The sequence below is a fragment of the Falco peregrinus genome, chromosome 3 (assembly GCF_023634155.1).
Source record: "Falco peregrinus isolate bFalPer1 chromosome 3, bFalPer1.pri, whole genome shotgun sequence".
NCBI classification, from domain to species: Eukaryota; Metazoa; Chordata; class Aves; order Falconiformes; family Falconidae; genus Falco; species Falco peregrinus.
This window is the reverse complement of record NC_073723.1, coordinates 28,245,705-28,263,131: the sequence shown is the minus strand read 5'-3', so window position 1 is coordinate 28,263,131 and position 17,427 is coordinate 28,245,705. Positions and strand designations below refer to the sequence as shown.

Below are 17,427 nucleotides of genomic sequence, written 5' to 3'. Positions count from 1 at the left end.
AATTTGGTACAAAATATAATGAGGCACGTGGTAGCATAATGCAAATGCAAAGAGGAGAAAAGAAACAAACCACTATCTTTGTCTGTGATTACTGATTTTAATTTATTTTCAGTCCCTTTGCACAGGACCAAATAACTGCTCTTGAGTGGTGAAGTTCCTAGACACTTATTTTCTGTTCTTACTTTATGCTAGTTGTTATGACATTTGATGCACAAAGATACAGTAAAATTGGATTTATGACTCCAAGGCCCAGACTGAAAAATCCTAGCTACATTACTCCAATTGCATCTCCAGCAGAAATTGAGCTGGGCGAGTTAAACTGATTTTGGTCTTGTCTATCCATTTTGCTCTACTGACATTTTGAAAAGGTCTCAGGAGCTGCATTCCAGTGCTTTTGGCATGGAATTACCCTTCTCTTTCTGACCTCTGCAAACAGTGCTGCCATTTCTGGATGTATTTGCTCCCCTTTTTAGAGACTTGGACTGTTCAGTTGGCCTGGTTGCTGAAGTGCTGTCAGTGTTTTTAGGTCTGTATCAGCTACTAGTCATGATCAGTCTCTTCACCTAGATGCTCAGTAGACCTCTGGCTTCTACTGCTGTGCTGGGATGATTTTGCTTGTCTTTAGTTTTCACCATGGACGTCATTGCTCCTACAGCATGGTACCACTGCAGAGTTGGACCAGACATAGCACCTCATTGCAAACTTATCCATAATGCAACCATTAAAAACAATGCTCCAGAGGAATGTGTACTTCTAGCGTATCGATCCCAATGGAACCTCTCAGATGGTCCTTAAACTGCCTGAAAGTTTGAGTAAAGGATCATCAGTGCATGGAGTGACCACTGGTGGCACAGGGTGACTCACCATGGTAGTTTGTGCCCAGGTGGCCCAGCACAGGCATGAATGCAACTTACAGCAGTGCAGGACTAAAATTAAGGCCCCGAGGCAGACTTGCAAGACAGTTAAAACAGATAATGAACACTTAGCCATTGCCAAGTCAGTGTGCTCTGCTACTGTGAGGATCTGAACTGTGTTCTGTTGTGGAACAGGGGCATCACACCAATGCACATGAGTGCCTCTGTGGAAAGAGACATGGGCATCTCTATCATTCAGGGACAGTTTGGGTCCTCTGAGGACAAAGCCAACCATAATGACCAGGCTGCTGTTGGCAAGGAAGGTCAGAGAAGTTTCCCATGAACTGTAAGGTCTCTTGGTCTTCCAGAAGCTCTCAAGGATCCAGGAGCTGATGGTATGAGTGCCTTCCCCTTTCCCTTTGTAAAAGGGAATGCTTTATGGATACTTCTCAGCCATATTTCCAGTTTGGAAACTAAGACCACAGGCCTTCACAAACCAGTGCCCTGAGAAGCGCGGGTTAGGATTCCTGTGTCACAGACGCATAAATCCCATCTCACATCTCAGTGTTCTCTTTTCTTATTGCTTACGTGCCACATGTTTGCTTTGCTTTGCCATTCTGGATGCTTCGTAAGACCCTCAGCAACTGCCCAGGGCTGAGCTTTGTAAGTCCCATCCCTATCCAGCAAGTAAAGTCTCACCCAGCCTCCTGCCTGCCCTGCTCAGAGAAGCAAAGAGCCTCTTGGTCTTTCTTCTCTGCCTCTCATCCCACTGCCCAGGAGAAGCCTGTCCTTCTGTCCCTTCCCCCTTGCCTCCTGGCCTTCCCTATTTGGAGTGTTACTTTTTGGCTTCTGGCCTCCTCTTCCCCTTCAAGTTGAACACATCCAGTTACATGACAGAAAATCCAAGAAAGAAGATGAAGGCACAAACACGGAACCAGTACACTTTGTTACAAAAATTGTGTAAAAATACGTAACGGAGCAGTGGTTAGTTCCTTCCCTGACTCTCCTTCTCTCAAACCATCTGTCAGACATAGCTGATGATATATGTGAATTACCAAAATTATGCTATGCCACGTGGGAAGACAAAATTGAATGTTAATTAGATGTAGCCAAGAAAATTAATTTTTGTGCTTAGAATCAATTCCCTGCTAATGAAGAATTGTTTTCTGTTGATGACCTACTGAGATTACTACTGACACATCCTAAAGCCTTTTCTTTCTCATTCCTTATTGGTTTTGTCTAACTATTTCACACTTCATTTTTCTGCCATAATCTGTATTTGAGATGCTTTCACACTCACACAGATGGCTCCACAATCTTTCTAACTACAGATTCCTAGGTGGAAAGGCTTCATTTCCAGACATTGACTGATGATACAGTGGTTGATCCTAAACAGTAAGGGTTAAAAGACATGGAAGGAGACTGAAAAAATGAGGTTTATATAATCTGTAAGTCTTAACAGTGGTCAGCACTATCTCCCAGGACATGGTGTAACTGGTTCCATAAGCGTATTTTGCAAATCCTAGTTTAAAACAGTAATGCTGACACAAGTCCTAGAGTGCAGCAGATTTTATTAACCTGAGAAATGAGTTATGTGATTACAGTTACCCTAAGATCTAAAGTGTGACTCACTTTTGTATTTTGCATTGATCTTGGGCAAAACTGTATTTCTCAGCTGAAAACATATTTAGTATTCTACATGATGTTTTCATTTGTAATAGCTTGGGAACACCTGTGAAGAAGCTTAGGAAAGGTAGATCCATTCATTATTTCTGAGTATTAAGCCACTAAGATTCAAATAATTTTACTGGTATCATAAACAGTGACAAAAAATCTGACAGAAAACAACTTGCTGCCCTATTTGTAAAGATGATGGATACTGTGATCATGATACTTTCTCCTTAATTCTTGCACATTAACATAACTTTACTCCATAGAATTTCAAACTAATGCTATTAAAGGTAAATATGAAATTGTGAAGGAATGAAAACCAAAAATTTGTACTTCCTTATCTGAAGTTTATCAAATGTTGAATCTGCCTCTCCAGAAATCCCACTGGGAGGAGATGTTGGGAGGATGAACTTAGAGACAGACCTGTGTTTTTTGTACAAGGCACTCTGTTACATAGTTCCCCAGAACTTGGGAAGTCCCCCCAGCACAGGACTGTTACGATAGAAAGATAGTATGCATCAGCTGGGTATGGGATGGGTATAATTACCAATATCCTGGAACAGCGCTGTGGATGCTCATTAGTCTGCCTTTAACATGTTGATTAGTACCTTTGCAATCACCCTGTGGTAGTTAGCACTTCAGCTTCCAAAACTGTTGTTTTCTTGTGTCCCTGGCATCCTCACGTTTCAAAATGTCTTGAACTACCAACTGAAAAAAAAGCATTTGAAATGTGTGTGTAGTCAATCCCACTTTGCCAATTGCACACCGTATTGATAGGGACGGTTCAACTCAAGTTAACACATCAGTGTTTTGGAGGGAGCGAAGAAACAAGCTACATCACAGCTTGTTCAGTCAGGACTTGCTGTTGGCGACACCTGTGCCTTGCTCGCTCGCTCTAACAGAGTGCTGGGTTTGTATCAGTCTTTCCCTTTGGAAATGACTCATGCCCTGTAGCACAGACTTCCTTTCCCTCAGCCTTTGTGACTTTGTCCCAAGTAAGTAGTGCCCCAGCTGCAGAAACGAGATAAGAGGGGCTCCTTTGGGAAAAATGCTTTCCTTTGCTGCTGCTGCTGCTGCTGCTGGTGCTGCTGCTGCTGCTGCTGTCACCCAAGAAGACAGGCTGCAGATTGATCAAGAGTGAAGGTGGCTGTGAAAAGTCCATAAGGAATGAAATATCCTTGATCGTTCTTAGGCAAGTTTACTCTTTACAAGCCTCATTTTCTGTTTAGTTTACACTGTGCTTTATAGCCAAGGTTAGGTGAGGTAACCTGTTGGGAAAGGAATACTATTAGCATAATCACTGTTTTATTAAAGCAGCGCTATGAAGGCACAGTGTTGTCATTTACAGACAAATGAAAGATGAGATCCTTCTAGCATAAAGGAAATCAACATCTTCTTACGTGTGGGTGCCACAAACCACACAGCCATAATATTTTGAAGGACTGAAGTCTAAAGAGGTCATACTTTGTTCAGGGAAGAAGGTGACACGGGTTCCGAGTACCCAGTAATGCAGGTAGCACACAGCAATGCACAAGCCTTCTGGCTTTCTCAGTGTGCTTCCTTCTCCTGTTTTCATGGCTGTTGGGGGTTGGGGAGGTGTTACAGTTTAAATGCTTGATAGAAAAAAACATATGATGAAGAAAAGTTTAAGCTGACACAGCTGCATGAGATTACAGAGGTGCTCGGAAGGCACTAACTCGTCAAAGACTGGATTTTCTGAATAACTAGGAAATTATTGTGTTCCTCAGTAAACTGTGTGTTCCTATTAAGCTTTTCTCACAAGTTTATGTGTTCAATTAAATGGTAGAATTTTGACTTAGGAAACACATTCTGCTTGTAAACGGAAATGTTTTCCCTGATTATTATTGTAAACTAGTAAGTATAAATTATATCAGTGATGCTGTTTTGTCTAGGTTTTTTCATTTACAAAATGCATTTGGGAGAAAGTACAAGAATTATACTTTCAATTTTAAGTCTCACAGCAGGATTTATTGGTGCCATCTACTGGCTATTTAGTCCTTTTAAATTTCACCAAATTATGAATAATGCGTTTTAAATGTAGAACAATAAGAACATTATGAACCTTATAACTAAAACAGCCAACATCAAACTATGTAATTGGTAAATCTGTAATATTTAAATTACATTAAGTCAAACTTCGGTACAATGTTCCAACACTGCAATTCAGTTATGTTAGATGTGCCAACAGGAGAAAGCTCGAGCCAGTGTACAACTGCTCACGTGCAGGCTCCAAGCACTACAGCCACATGCACACCCCTTGTGTCTGAGAGGTGGGCTTCTTCCTCACAGCTGCTGACCATTTTAGATCCCTTCTGCCTAGTGCATGAGCACGTGGGGCACTAACATGTTCACACAGAAGGTAAATGTGGTCACGTTGCCATTTGCCTTTCCCAGGTGGGATGTCCCCACAAAAATTTGAAGGAGAAAATGGTGCTTCAGTTCACAGCCCAGGCAAGCTGCCAAGGATGGGTTTAAGCTGCTCCGATGGAGCGTGGGCGTGGAGGGGATGGCACACGATCTGTTCCACCACACTGGTGGTAGGAGCCAGCAGAGCTTGGAAGAGAGCTGCCACTGGCCACTGCTGAAACCCCCTCTGCTACATTTGTCAAAAGGCATTGGAAGATGACCTAGGATTTAAACAAGGCTTTAAAACACTTAGAAGTCTTTGTAGTAAAAATTGCTGAACTATAATTGTTTGAAGCAGTGCCAGAGAAAGGTCAGCAAATTAATATTACATTAACTGAAATGTTAACCATATCTCCAGTGCCAGGTGAGCAAAGCACTTACACATCCAAGTAGTTGCATCCCTAATCAGCAGTATATTTGAGCACATGCTTAAAATACTTAATCATACTTAAAGGTACTTTGCTAGATACCAGTGAGAGTGCTCACATTCCTCACTCTGGTTAGTCAAGACCTTTACAGAGCTAGAAACACATGTATTTAGATCACAGCTTTGAGAACCAACCTCTGGAATAACTTGCTTAGCAACTAGGCTGTATGCAAAGAAAATAAATTAATAATTTTATATAAGAAAGGGCTCATCCTTCCTTTTCTCTGCCTTTTCCTATCATCTAACAAAACCATGAGTCTTTAAGGAAGGAAAACAATCTTATTTGGCCATATCTCTTTTTCAGAGACTTAATTTATGTATGAAATCCATTCCGATGGAACTAAGCCTTCATGTTATATAATGCCATATTTATACAGTATGATGCTAGCTGAGCTTACCACTAAGGCTGTTAAACTCCTCACAATACCCTGTTTTCAGGTGTTTGTTACTTTGACAAATTTCTGCGGTTTGGCTGAAATTTCCACACCTTGGATTTTTGTCTAGTTGTTTCAGCAAAATTTTATATTGTTTTCATAAAAATCCTGTAAGCCATGCTGGTTTTCCCATAATAAACCTATAACAGAAGCTTGTCTGAAAATTTGTCAACCCTACGTACTGGGAAACAGAGACTTTCCACATGGTATAGATGATCTACTTAGTTCTGCTGTTGTTTCCGTGAAAATGCCTATAGGCTTAGTCAATGAACTAGAAAGGAAAGAGAATTCAGTAGAAGTCTGCTGGAGAGTGAATTCGCACGGAACACATCCTATCTCTGCAAGGTTTCGGTGTGCCTGACAGCGTTCCTGGAGCGGAGAGCAACTCAGCAACTTCAGCAAGGGCTGACAGGAACTTCCCTGGAACAGCTTCTGCAGATGCAGAGCAGGGAGAGTCCCCCTTGCATGCTCCTGGTGCTCTCGCTGCCGGACCTGCAGTGTGGCCTCTCAGGGCTCATGGAAAGAAAACCACAGTATTTCTAGGATGAGAAAAGCTCCTGAGAGAGACTAGGACAGCCAGCTGAAAGCTGAAAAGTGGAGCAAAGACAGAGGATAATGTAGGTGAGTGTTGTCATACAGTAGTTTCCACAGCCTGCAAACAACATTTCATCTAACATCAGTTGCTCATTTGTACAGCAATTTTAATTCCAGCTATCAAGTTACTCCATTTGCTCAAATGGCAGAGCTATGTGGATCGGTGGCAGGTAGGTATAATCTTCCTCATGATCCACAGAGGTGATAAAAGGATTTCACATAAAGGAATCTGGAGGGGTTTTGCGTTTCTGTAGGGTGACACAGGGAACGATACACAAAATATTTGCATGGAGAGAGTTCGAGATGCTTGTGGTCCTCTGAATAACTATGTGCAGCTTCACGCTCACCACCATTCATGGATGGATTCTCTGACTGCACAGGCTATCTCGGGGCTCATTAGCAGAAAGGCAGCGCTGCCTGAACGCCGCCAAACCATTTCTAGATCTGGTTTGCATGTCTCGGCATCTGGAGTTTCCTGTTCCAGTCCTGGAGCGCGGAGCAAGTTGTGTGGCTGAACAGCGGCCTGATGAGACCTCGGGCGGCTCCGCGCAGAGACGTGGTCACCTCTGCCTGGAATGTTCTGCAATTCTGTAGTTGGGTCTCACTAGCTGGGGCCTGTGTTTGTGCACCCACCCAGTGTGGGGGGTCTCAGGCAGCCGCAGGCACAGGAGCAGCAGGAGGGCAGCTCCTGCACACGTCCTGGGGCCCGGGCTCTGGAGGAGCTCCTCCATCCTCATTTCCCTTTGTTCCCACCGCAGCACCCCCACCTCAGATCGCTTCCCTTCAATAAATCCAGTCGCTCCACGTCGACTCCCAGCACCCGCCTCCTCCCCATCCTCCCCTAACAGGTGCCGCACGCCTCATAGCAGGGGCACTAGTTTGCAGGACCGCGGTGGCACCGGCACAGCTCTCGCCCCCCGGCAGCCGTAGCATTTGTACAGCGTATCGCAGAGTTAACATCGAGTATTTTTACGGACAGCCATCCAAGCGCCAGGCATCGCTCGGCCGGACTTTGCACGCCGCCTGCATCCGTGCGTCCAGCCCCGGGGGCTTTCCCAGCGGGGGCTGTCTGCCCCGAGGCGCGCTGCCGGGGCGTGGGCAGCCCTGCGCGCCGCGGGACCCCGGCCCGCTCGGCGGTGGCGGTGGCCGGGCGGGTGGCGGCCCCAGCACCGCTCCCCCCCGCGGGACGGCGCGGCCGCGAGCGGACCCCGGCCCGTGCCGAGGGGCGTGGCGGAAAGGTGCGGCCGCCCCGCCCCCCCCGCCAAGTATCGCGCGAGTGCCCCCCCCGCCCCCCCCGCCGCCCGCCGCCCGCTGCCTCACGCCACATCCTGTCGGTGGCGCGGGGCGGCCGCGGCCATTAGCAGCCGCGGCGGGGAGCGGGCCGCTGCCGGGCGCGCACGGGTGAGGACGGCGGTGGCGGCGGCGGCGGCGGCGGGGGGCGGGTCCCGGGTTCCCTCCCCAGTCCCGTCCCAGGGAGCGGCGGCCGCCCCTCAGTGCGGCGCGCGGCGCCCCGGGGCGGCCGCCTCGGGGGAAGCGTCCGCCGGGAGGCGGGTCCCCGGTGAGGGGGCGGCGGGGGGCGCGGCCCGGGCGTGGCGGGGATGCGGCGCCGAGGCCGCGCCCGGCGAGCCCCGGCTCCTGGGCCGACTTCTCGGCCGGCTCCCCGCCCGGCCCCGCGGGCGCCGCTTGGCAGGGTGGGGCTGGGAACCGAGCGCCGGCAGCGGGGCGTGGGGAGCAGCGGTGGCTCCGGGGCCCGGGCGGGAGCGGTGGCCGTGGCCGAACGCGCTGCTCCCCGTGGGCGAGGCGGTGCTCCCCGGGACTGGGCGCAGCGGGACCGTGCCCCGGCCCCTGCCGGGTATGTGGGAGCCGGGGGGGACGCGGGCGCTGCGCCGGTGGAGCGGGGAGCGGTGCGGTGCGGCGTGGGCCCGGCACGAGCCGCCCGCCTTCCTGCAGGCGTCTGGGGAGGCCGAGCTCGGCCGTGGGGCGGCTGGTCGCGGCCGGGTTTCTGCTGTTGATGCCTCTGCTCTGTCCTTTCCCGGTTCGGCAGGTGCGGGCTCGAGGAAGAAGGGATTTAGTAAAATCGCGGTCAGCCAGAATGGGGAGATACCTGCAGCGGCGGTGAGGAGTCTGATCGTCTGCCTTACTGCCCGGCCCTTGCCTTGCACCGGAGCCGGCAGAGGAAGATGTGTGTTTTTATCCCTGTGCAAAGCCGGTCTGCCTACCTGCTGCACGGAGCTACCTGCTGAAGTTGGAGGTCCTGACAAAATGGGAGTACTTGCATTCTCTGCGACTTGCAGTTTACTTCTAACTCTGGTGCAAGGGCACAGTTTATTCACGTGTGAGCCAATTACTATTTCTAGATGTTCAGGAATGCCATACAATATGACTTTTTTCCCAAACATTATGGGACACTATGATCAGGACACGGCTGCTCTCCAAATGGAGGTAAGTTCTCCCACCCCTGCTGTAGTATGGAACAACATTTTTTTGTCGTTGAGAAATGGTTTTTGACATCTGTCGCACTGAATGACAAAGCACATAATGTTTAGCGATTAGATGTTTCTTTTAACTTGTTGGAGTGTGTTACAGCTGCTTGGTTGTATAAGCACTCTGTAAAGGGGCTATAGGCACCGTCCCCCCTCCCCACCCCTGCTTTGAATCCTGTGAGAGGAATGGGTGTAGCTCTTCAGAGCTCTGTGGCAGAGCTGATCACATACAGCAGAGGCACCTGACTGATACACACAGGAATTCCTGAAATTCTCAGCGAATATAGCTTACGATATCCTGGCCCACCTGAACTCAGGTAGTGCAGAATTAATGTTTAGAAATTGCTCTTTTTTCTTCTTTTAGCTTATGTTTACTAAGGAGAGGTACCTAAACTTATTCTTAGCACAGCTCTCCATCGTGGCTTTTGTATTCTGTTGTCTTCTGACTGGATGCTGAAACTTGTGATTGAAAGAACAACTTTCCTCTTTTTTCTTTCTTTTGTCGTCTTTTTTTTTTTTTTTTTCTTTTAAACTGAAAACAAACACTCTTCTTACCTGAACTGACTGTAACATATGGCTCCCTTGAGAATATGCCACCTTGTGGAAAGGCTTTGCCGATAGCAACAGCTGTAAAGGGCTAGGGCCTCTCTGGGTGAGAGGCTTGTAAAACAAGTTTTAAACCTGTTTTAATAATGGCTTTTCAGTGGTAAGAGGAGGGGGAACATCTTAACACAGGTCTTGAAAAGCTTTTTTACCGTCTTGTGCTGTGGAGAGAGTGAAACAGAAGTGAGTTGAAAATTAAGTGGTATCTGGTTTAAGAAAAATTTATAGGTGGTATTGGAGGTGGCTACTATTACTGAAATCTTATTTGCATATTCTTTACAGAGCTTGGAGGAGGAGCTTGGTTCAGTAGCCAATTTTTTTTTTTTTTAGTGTTGCTTGGGATAGTCAGGATTCCCTGTTTGGCCTCTAGCTGCTAGTCTGGAAGGGCACAGGCTTTGGTGTTGCATCGTGTTTGCCAGCCCAGTGTAGATGTATGGCAGAATTCTGGTATCCAATGTTAAGAGACTTGTATGCAAGCAACTGAATTCAGCTGGAGATTTCATATAAATTGTGGTCTTTTAAATTGAAAGGCAGGCTATGGGCTTCAGTTGTAACCTGTACAGTGAATTCTCCAGTCACTGTTTGTCAGGAATGCTTTCTACAGCGTCTGTCACTTTTATCTTGTCAGGTATGCTGCTGGTTCTTACTTGGTGTGTCTTAACTACAACTGTTGAGCCACCTTTTGTCAGTATTCATGCCTTCCAGTCATGATGCTGTTATGACAGAGAGACCACAGAGATGTTTTATTAGGTTGCCATGACTGACTTTTCTGAACTGTCAGTAGCTTGTGCCTAGTTCATGCCTTCTGCGTGGAGGGAGTTCTGTCCAGAAAGGATTCGGTACTTACCTGTTCTCATAGAACTATTTCATAAAAACTGCATGGTAGTGAGAAGTTTTGTTGTTTCCCCTCTTTTTCCATCCTGTGGCCCTTATAACCACCTCTGATCAGGGCAGTGGTTGATCAGTACTCAGCCAACTGACTGAGTGGCTATGCAGAGCAACAGTGTCTATTAGGGTTTGATTTCCCTACCCTGTTTCATTTGATTCCTTGTGTCCTGTCATTGCCACTGTCTGGCCTCTAATTTGGTATACCTCACTACTCTAGTGTTGCGCAGACATTTCTAAACTACCTAATGTGTGTGTGCTATCTGCCTGCCTTTTATTTGTGATTCAGCAGTGCTGATTGACTCCTTGGCCAAACTGAGTTTTTCAGACGGCTGCTTTACTGGTGAAAGGGTAAGGAAATTTCCTGCCATTCTGTATGTAGCTACTGTTTAATCTGTTGCTGGTGGTTAGATGGGAGTTAATAAGGTAAGCTTATGGTGCTTCATGGCTGGGCCTTTTTTCTGAGGGAGGAGGCCAGGATGTACTAATGTCATTTATGCATTTTTCATGTGATTCTACGTGGTATTCAGTAATGACACCAGTATAGTTTGCCCATAGTTGATTGCATACAGGGAACTGTCTCCGGATTGTCAAAGGGTTCTGCTTTTCGGGGAACTTACTGTTGCAGCAGGGGAAGAGGAGCTATTGAGAATTGGGAGTTGGGCAGAGAGGAACCTAATGAAGTTCAGCAAAGGCAACTGTGTAAGATCCTGCGCTTAGGGAGCAACAGCCGCTGTACCAGCACAGGTTGGGGGCTGACCTGCTGGAAGGCAGCTCTGCAGAGAGGGACCTGTGAGTTCTGGTGGATACAGGTTGCCCATGAGCCAGCAGTGTGCCTTGGTGGCCAAAAAACCCAAAGTGATCCTGCGGTGCATCAGGAGGAGTATGGCCAGCAGGTTGAGGGAGGTGATCCTCTCCTGCTCTGCCCCAGTGAGGCCACATCTGGAGTGCTGTGTCAAATTCTGGGCTCCCCAGTTCAGCAGAGCCAGGAAACTACTGGAGAGGGCCCAGCGGGGGGCTATGAAGATGGTGAGGGGACTGAAGCATCTCCCTGATAATGAAAGGCTGAGGGAGCTGGGCCTGTTTAGTCTGGAGAAGAGAAGACTTATCAATGCATACAAATACGTGAAGGACGAGTGTCAGGACGGCCGTGCTCTTTTCAGTGGTGCCCAGTGACAGGATAAGGGGCAACGGGCGCAAACTGCAACACAGGAGGTTCCACCTGAACAGGAGGAAAAACCTCTTTGCTCTGAGGGTGACAGCACTGGGACAGGCTGCCCAGAGAGGGTGTGGGGTCTCCTTCTCTGGAGACATTCAAAACCCACCTGGATGCAACTCTGCAACCTGCTCTGAGTGAACCTGCCTGAGCAGGGGGTTGGACTACATGATCTTCAGAGGACCCTTCAACCCTGACCATTCTGTGACTCCTGGAATATTGTTTGATTTCACTCTGCAGCCATCAAGAGGCAGCAGGTTGGGAGGTGGAGGAGACTTCTATAGTTTTAAGAGCTTGAATTTTTCTGTAATTGGTAGTCCAGACTTCATTCATACCAAAGCAAGAATTTTAATAGCATGTAGGTTGAAACTTTTTTCTTTTGATCATCAGTAGGAATGCTTAAAGGCTTTGGTTTTTAATTTCATCTCACTCTTTCCCCTCCCCTCCCCACAGCCTGTTCTCAAGACTGGGCATGGTCTTAGGATGTAAACACTGGGTTTTGAGGTTGAGCCTCGTAATATTTTCCTCACGTTATCTTAACTGACTTTGAGCAAGCTGCTTGATTGTGCAATCCCAGGGCACATGGTAGAGACTTCTTCAACCAATACAAGCATTTTGTGCAGAAGGGGCCTTGATGTTAGTCCTGGTTTCTGCTACAGTCCCCTCTGGAAAATTCTTCCTGTTACTTATTTCAAATGTTTACTCCCAGAAGGAACAAATATTTGTCAAGGGGACAAGTCTCACCTGAAGGTGAAGTTCACACTCCAAAACTGGTAGCCCTCTATGTCTTACTCTCAAGGCTCTGCAGGTGAGTTCTGCTGTGGGAAGGTTTGTATAACTAGAAGAGCTGTGCTTTCAGTCTGCTGGAGTGCAAAGGCTTCTGTATAGTTTCTCTGCTTTCTGGAAAGGTGTTAAATTGGCATTTCTGAGTGGTGTCCTCGTAGTAATCCTCCAGGAGAAGTTGATGTGGAGCCACTGTCTCAGGTGGTGGTTGTTCTCCAGGAAGTAAACTAATCTGTGGTTTTGCATTTCTGCCTCATGTGTCAGCTCTTCATAGTGATGTGCTATAAACCGGAACACTGAACTGATTAGAGCAGGAAAAAAGACTTAACTCAGTCTTACAGCCTCTGCTATGGGTGTTCTGGCTAGTGATTATAGTCCCTCTGGGTTTTTTTCTGCAATAGAAAATTCATAATTTCCAGTTCCTCCCTCCATCCCCCCTACTTTATTTTTTTATTCTGAGCTTTCAACCTGGCAGATTGAGTTTAGGCTACTTGAGTTTTACTTTATATTTGGGTTAGTTTTGTTTATACAACAAATAATGATTTTAGGAAAGTAAAACTGCGTGACTTTGTGGTGTGAAGCTTTGTGTACGTTAGCTAAACAGCAGTGTGACAGTGGAATGTGATTATTTGCAGATGATTACGGTATCTCCATCTCAGAGCAGGTTAACAGTAACGCTGCTTGTGTTACTACTAGCTCAGATTGGGAGACCGAAGGTCTGGGGTTTGTCTGTTGAGGAAAACAGATGAACACAGAATAAATAGTTGGTTCATTACAGCTGTAGTTGAATAGGTGTAACTCCCCCTCGTGGTCATCCACAAAACCAAGTCACTTCTAATTCCGAACTAATTCCTGCTTTAACTATCCTGGAATAGGTTGTCAACATAAGGCATTATTCCAGCAAGGCAGAGAATATTACTGTGTCATAACTTTTTGTTCCTATTTCTTAATGTGTTCGGCTGTTCTGGAATGTGTCCACCATTGGCAGGCCCTTAACACTTCCTGACACTGGTAAGATCTATGGGTCTGTAGAAGTGCAAAGGCAAAAGGCTTGCCAGCGAGTTTTTGAAGCAGACTATACAAAACCCTGGAACATGTCCGACAGAGAAAAATAAAGTACCTGAGAGAGACTGGAAAAATGATTCTGTAGTGAGTTTTCCGTTCACTTCTGAGTTCATGACCACGTGTCAGAATGTGTGTGTATGTCTATGGAGAGTTCAGTGCAACTGGCTGCAGCAGGAGGAGAAATTGTATGAGAAATAGGGTTGGTTTAAACTAACAAAACCAGTTTAAAGTGGGTCAAGGAGTACCTTTAAAAGCTTAATACTGAAGTTCTGTGAGTTGATTTTTTTTAATGTAATCGCTTAATTTCCTTCCACTAAATACAAATTTACAATTAATTCAATATGAAAGTACTTGCAAAAACTGGAAACCTGGTGTCTGGCAAGCTTAAATCAGTGTGTATATATGTGTATGTATACACACAGAGAGGAGGAAGCTGTCCACCTTTTGTAGGCTGGGAGTTTTGGGGAAGTAAGTGCTATTCTTGCAGAAGGTTGTTACTGGGATGTTCTGCAAAATAACACAGTTGTGAATTTACTGAAACCTCTGCAGACAGGCATCTTGCCTCTCCCTCTTACCCCATATGAGCAGTGCTTCGTGTAATATGTGAACCACTAGTACTTAAAACTTGAAGTTTAAAATCTTCAAATTTTGGTAGCTCGGGTTCAATTAGGAAAACAATATTATCTATCTGCTTGGAGTTATGTTTTGTCCCTGATGCTGCCTCAGAGCCTATGTTGGAGAAAGAGTGCAAAGGTGTGGACTCTGATCCCATGGAACAAGCACAGGGGGCTTTTTAATTCATGCTTTGCTTTAAATGATTTTGCTGTTTCTTTACCATATATTGCCGGTACTAACAGGCAGGAAAGACGTGGAAAAAGTGGAAAATGTAGCCTGATGTACGTCACTTAGTTACAAACTAAGGTAACTTTTCTGGGTTGTCTAAACAAGGTGATGGTCACAAAAGATTTTGGTGGTGCAACAGCTAAATTGCTGCTTGTTAAATGAAGGCTGGCAAATGCCAAAGTTTTGGGTTTTTTTATGGACACTTCATATGGATCAGGGGAAATACAAAGCAGTATGACTGCTGTGCTGGGTAAGTCTGTAGAAATACAGAACAGTTGGACATGAATAATTCTGTTTTGAGCATCACCATGTCACTTGTAGAAAAGCTTTGGCTAAGGGGTCAAAAATACATAAATTAGACACATCTGTGTCATTTGTACAATACGGTGGAAATTTGAGACATGTATTTTTGGTTTTGTGCTCTCTTGCGCTCAGGTGTTCCAAAGAAGTCTAAGTTGTCTTTAGCTCTTGCAGTAATACATTCATAAACCATCTTTGCTGATTCCTGTGGGTATGCTAAATTACAGCCACTAAAAAAGAGTGTGTTAGCTGTAGTACTGAGGCCCTTCATCTAGTGTCATTAGTTAGTGCAGATTGTCTATTTCAACAAGGCCAGCAAATGTGTGTAATCCTATTGTACTAGTGTACATATAGTGTAATCCTATTACAGTGGCTTCAAGCATATCAGTCATCTGCAAAATCTAATGCTGCTTTGTCTGAACAGCATTCCTTGTCTAATTGATAATGTAAGTAGTACTGCCTTGCTCCTTGTTCTGAAAGGATGCTGCTTAGAATGCACGGAGGTCCAAAGTAACACATGCTTCATGAAGAGAGGGTATTCAGCCTCTGGTAACTGGGGTTCATTGAGACTGCTGACAGCGTGATTCCCAGAGCCTCATCTTTATCCATGTTCGGAGGCTATGTTTACGCTACCAAGTAACCTGGTGTTAGAGGAATGGATCGCTAGGTGAGGTTGTTAGCACATTTCTTACCTGTCTGCTGCATGAGACTGAGAGGTTTCAATCTGGACTAGATTTACACCAGTCCTACTGTGCATGCAGTCTGAAGTTGGCCTATGGAAGGCTGTCTTCCAGATCTTTCTCAACAGCAGACCTTTCTGGAAAACATTGTAGTACACTCCTGTTGGTGTCCTGCAGATTACTGTCCCTTCTGCAGTGTCCTGTCTAGTGTTCAAGTGTAGCTGCAAGCCCTGGTGTTTTCCAAGTCTCATTGTGCAGCCTCCATCTCGGACACAGTCTTCTCCATGTTCATGTGTGAAGTGTGCTCACTGGCTAAACCAAGGCACCATAAATGTAGAGTGATGGGCTTAGTCCTGTGGCTGTAGCCTACTCCAGGACGCCTGTGAATGAACAGAGTTGTACAAGCTTTCCTAAAGCTGTTTATGTAGAGGAGCAAAACCTGGATGAGCTACTGAGTTTGGAACTGCTTTGCCTTCATTGACAGGGGGCAGTTAGGGCTTGGGTGGGAACACATCATCCTTGGAGGTGGGGAAAGCCAGTAGTGGGTATAAAGCTTTCAGACATAGAAAGGTGCAATTTCAACATCATCTCCATGTTTTACGGAAGTGGCTGTTGCCCTGTGGAGCCTTGCTTCACCTGGTCAGTAACAATTCAGATTAGGGAGGACAAGTCTGCTGAGGGCGATGTGGCGGCCATGATTTCAAAGGTCATTCTTCAGACTATCTTCCTTTGAATAGCAGACAGGTGGACAAAATGGTATACCGTTGTGTGCAGGTGGCCCCCATGCTGTTTTCCCTCTGCTGTCTGTGAGCTACCAACATGTGTGGGATCAAGCATCTCATTAACAGCTCACATCCGCTGCATTGGCCCCTGGCAGCTCCGGCAACTGCAACTTTATTGTCTTGCAAGCCTTGGTGAACCACCAAGATACATTTGTGGACATCTTTGTAAGGCTCATGATGCTTATGTCTTCTACAAATCTAGCCTAAGAATGGAAGAGGATTCTGATGCTTTCTTTCTGAAGAGAGCTTTGTGATGTTTGTGTGCCTTCCTGCAACTGGGAGATGCTGTTTGTCCATAGCGCTGCATGGGTCATAAGGCTGTATGGAGCCCAGGCCCTTGTTGCATGGAGGTAGAGTGCAAGTTTAGTTTCACATTTGTGAAATGGATGTGAAGTTCAGGATGACAACTTGGATGCAGGATGCTATGCCTTTGTTGATAAAGACCACAAAAAGCAAATTGTCCAGGAAAGGAGTACGTGGGATAGGGCATGTGGCCAAATGTCAGTGCTTTCTTTTCCAATTTGACAATGCAATGATTAAGGGGGTGGGAGTGTCTGCACCACAAAGCTTGCTGCCTTTTTCTCTGTCACCAGTCCTTTAGGGCAAAGATGGTTGCTTTGTCTCCCACTGCCTTTTTGAATGTTCTCTGTGTGTTGTGTGCAGCTGTGATTGCTGCATCACAGTAGTAGTTAGGTTGCCAGAGGAAAAGATGCATGTGTGCCCTCTTCTCCTGAACTGCATAGTGGAGATAAATGGAGACTTGCTTTCCACTTCGCTATTAGAAGAAGGGGAGGTGAGCAGAGAATCGTAAGAGCCGTGTAAGCAGCTACTGTAAATGGAGGGAGAGAAACTTGCTATGATATAGAGGCACAGGAGACAGGCCTGTATAATCAAGCTTTGCAGCACAGAAAGGATGACCTCTTACCAAAGATATCTGCTCCTTTCTGTCCCTGTATGAGTCAGACAAGAGCTTCCTGGGGAGGAAAAAAAAACCAACCAACAACCAGCCATCTCTCCTGTGCTTAAACTTCTGGTAAATCAAGTTCTTTCAGAGAATAACCACATCCTTCCCAGTTTGGCCCACGCTGTATTCCCAGGAGGGCCTGCACAACCAGATTTCTTCAGTCTCAGTAACTACTGCCACAAAGCCCTTAGTGGCCAAACTCTCCACACGGTTATCCTGCATACAAAAATTAAAAGCAGCTTAGCTTTTCAGAGAGAGACCGTACCTATCCAGCCTCATGATGGGCTAGCAATAGCTGGTTGCCCAAACTCTGTGTCCCAGATCCATACTGTTTCACATGAGCTAATGGTCTTGGTAGGAGGTATAAGGTGCACCGTTTTAAGCAAAGCTTAAGAATCCAGCTGGGTGGGGGGTCT

At 46.3% G+C, this 17,427-nt stretch overlaps 1 protein-coding gene across 3 annotated transcripts in view; it reads left to right on the top strand.

Moving 5' to 3' along the window:
• Positions 1 to 7,696: 7,696 nt before the first annotated feature.
• FZD6 (frizzled class receptor 6) overlaps positions 7,697 to 17,427 on the top strand; it is a 34,998-nt gene continuing 25,267 nt past the window's right edge. Inside the window, exons 1-2 of one of the 3 annotated variants that reach the window (XM_055799851.1) lie at positions 7,697 to 7,808; positions 8,452 to 8,849. In XM_055799851.1, the coding sequence (XP_055655826.1) occupies positions 8,670 to 8,849 (180 nt within the window). In that variant the 5' untranslated portion in view covers positions 7,697 to 7,808; positions 8,452 to 8,669. Of the gene's footprint in view, positions 7,809 to 8,103; positions 8,260 to 8,451; positions 8,850 to 17,427 lie in introns of those variants that run through there. The other 2 variants (XM_055799852.1, XM_055799850.1) reach the window with 2 other exon arrangements.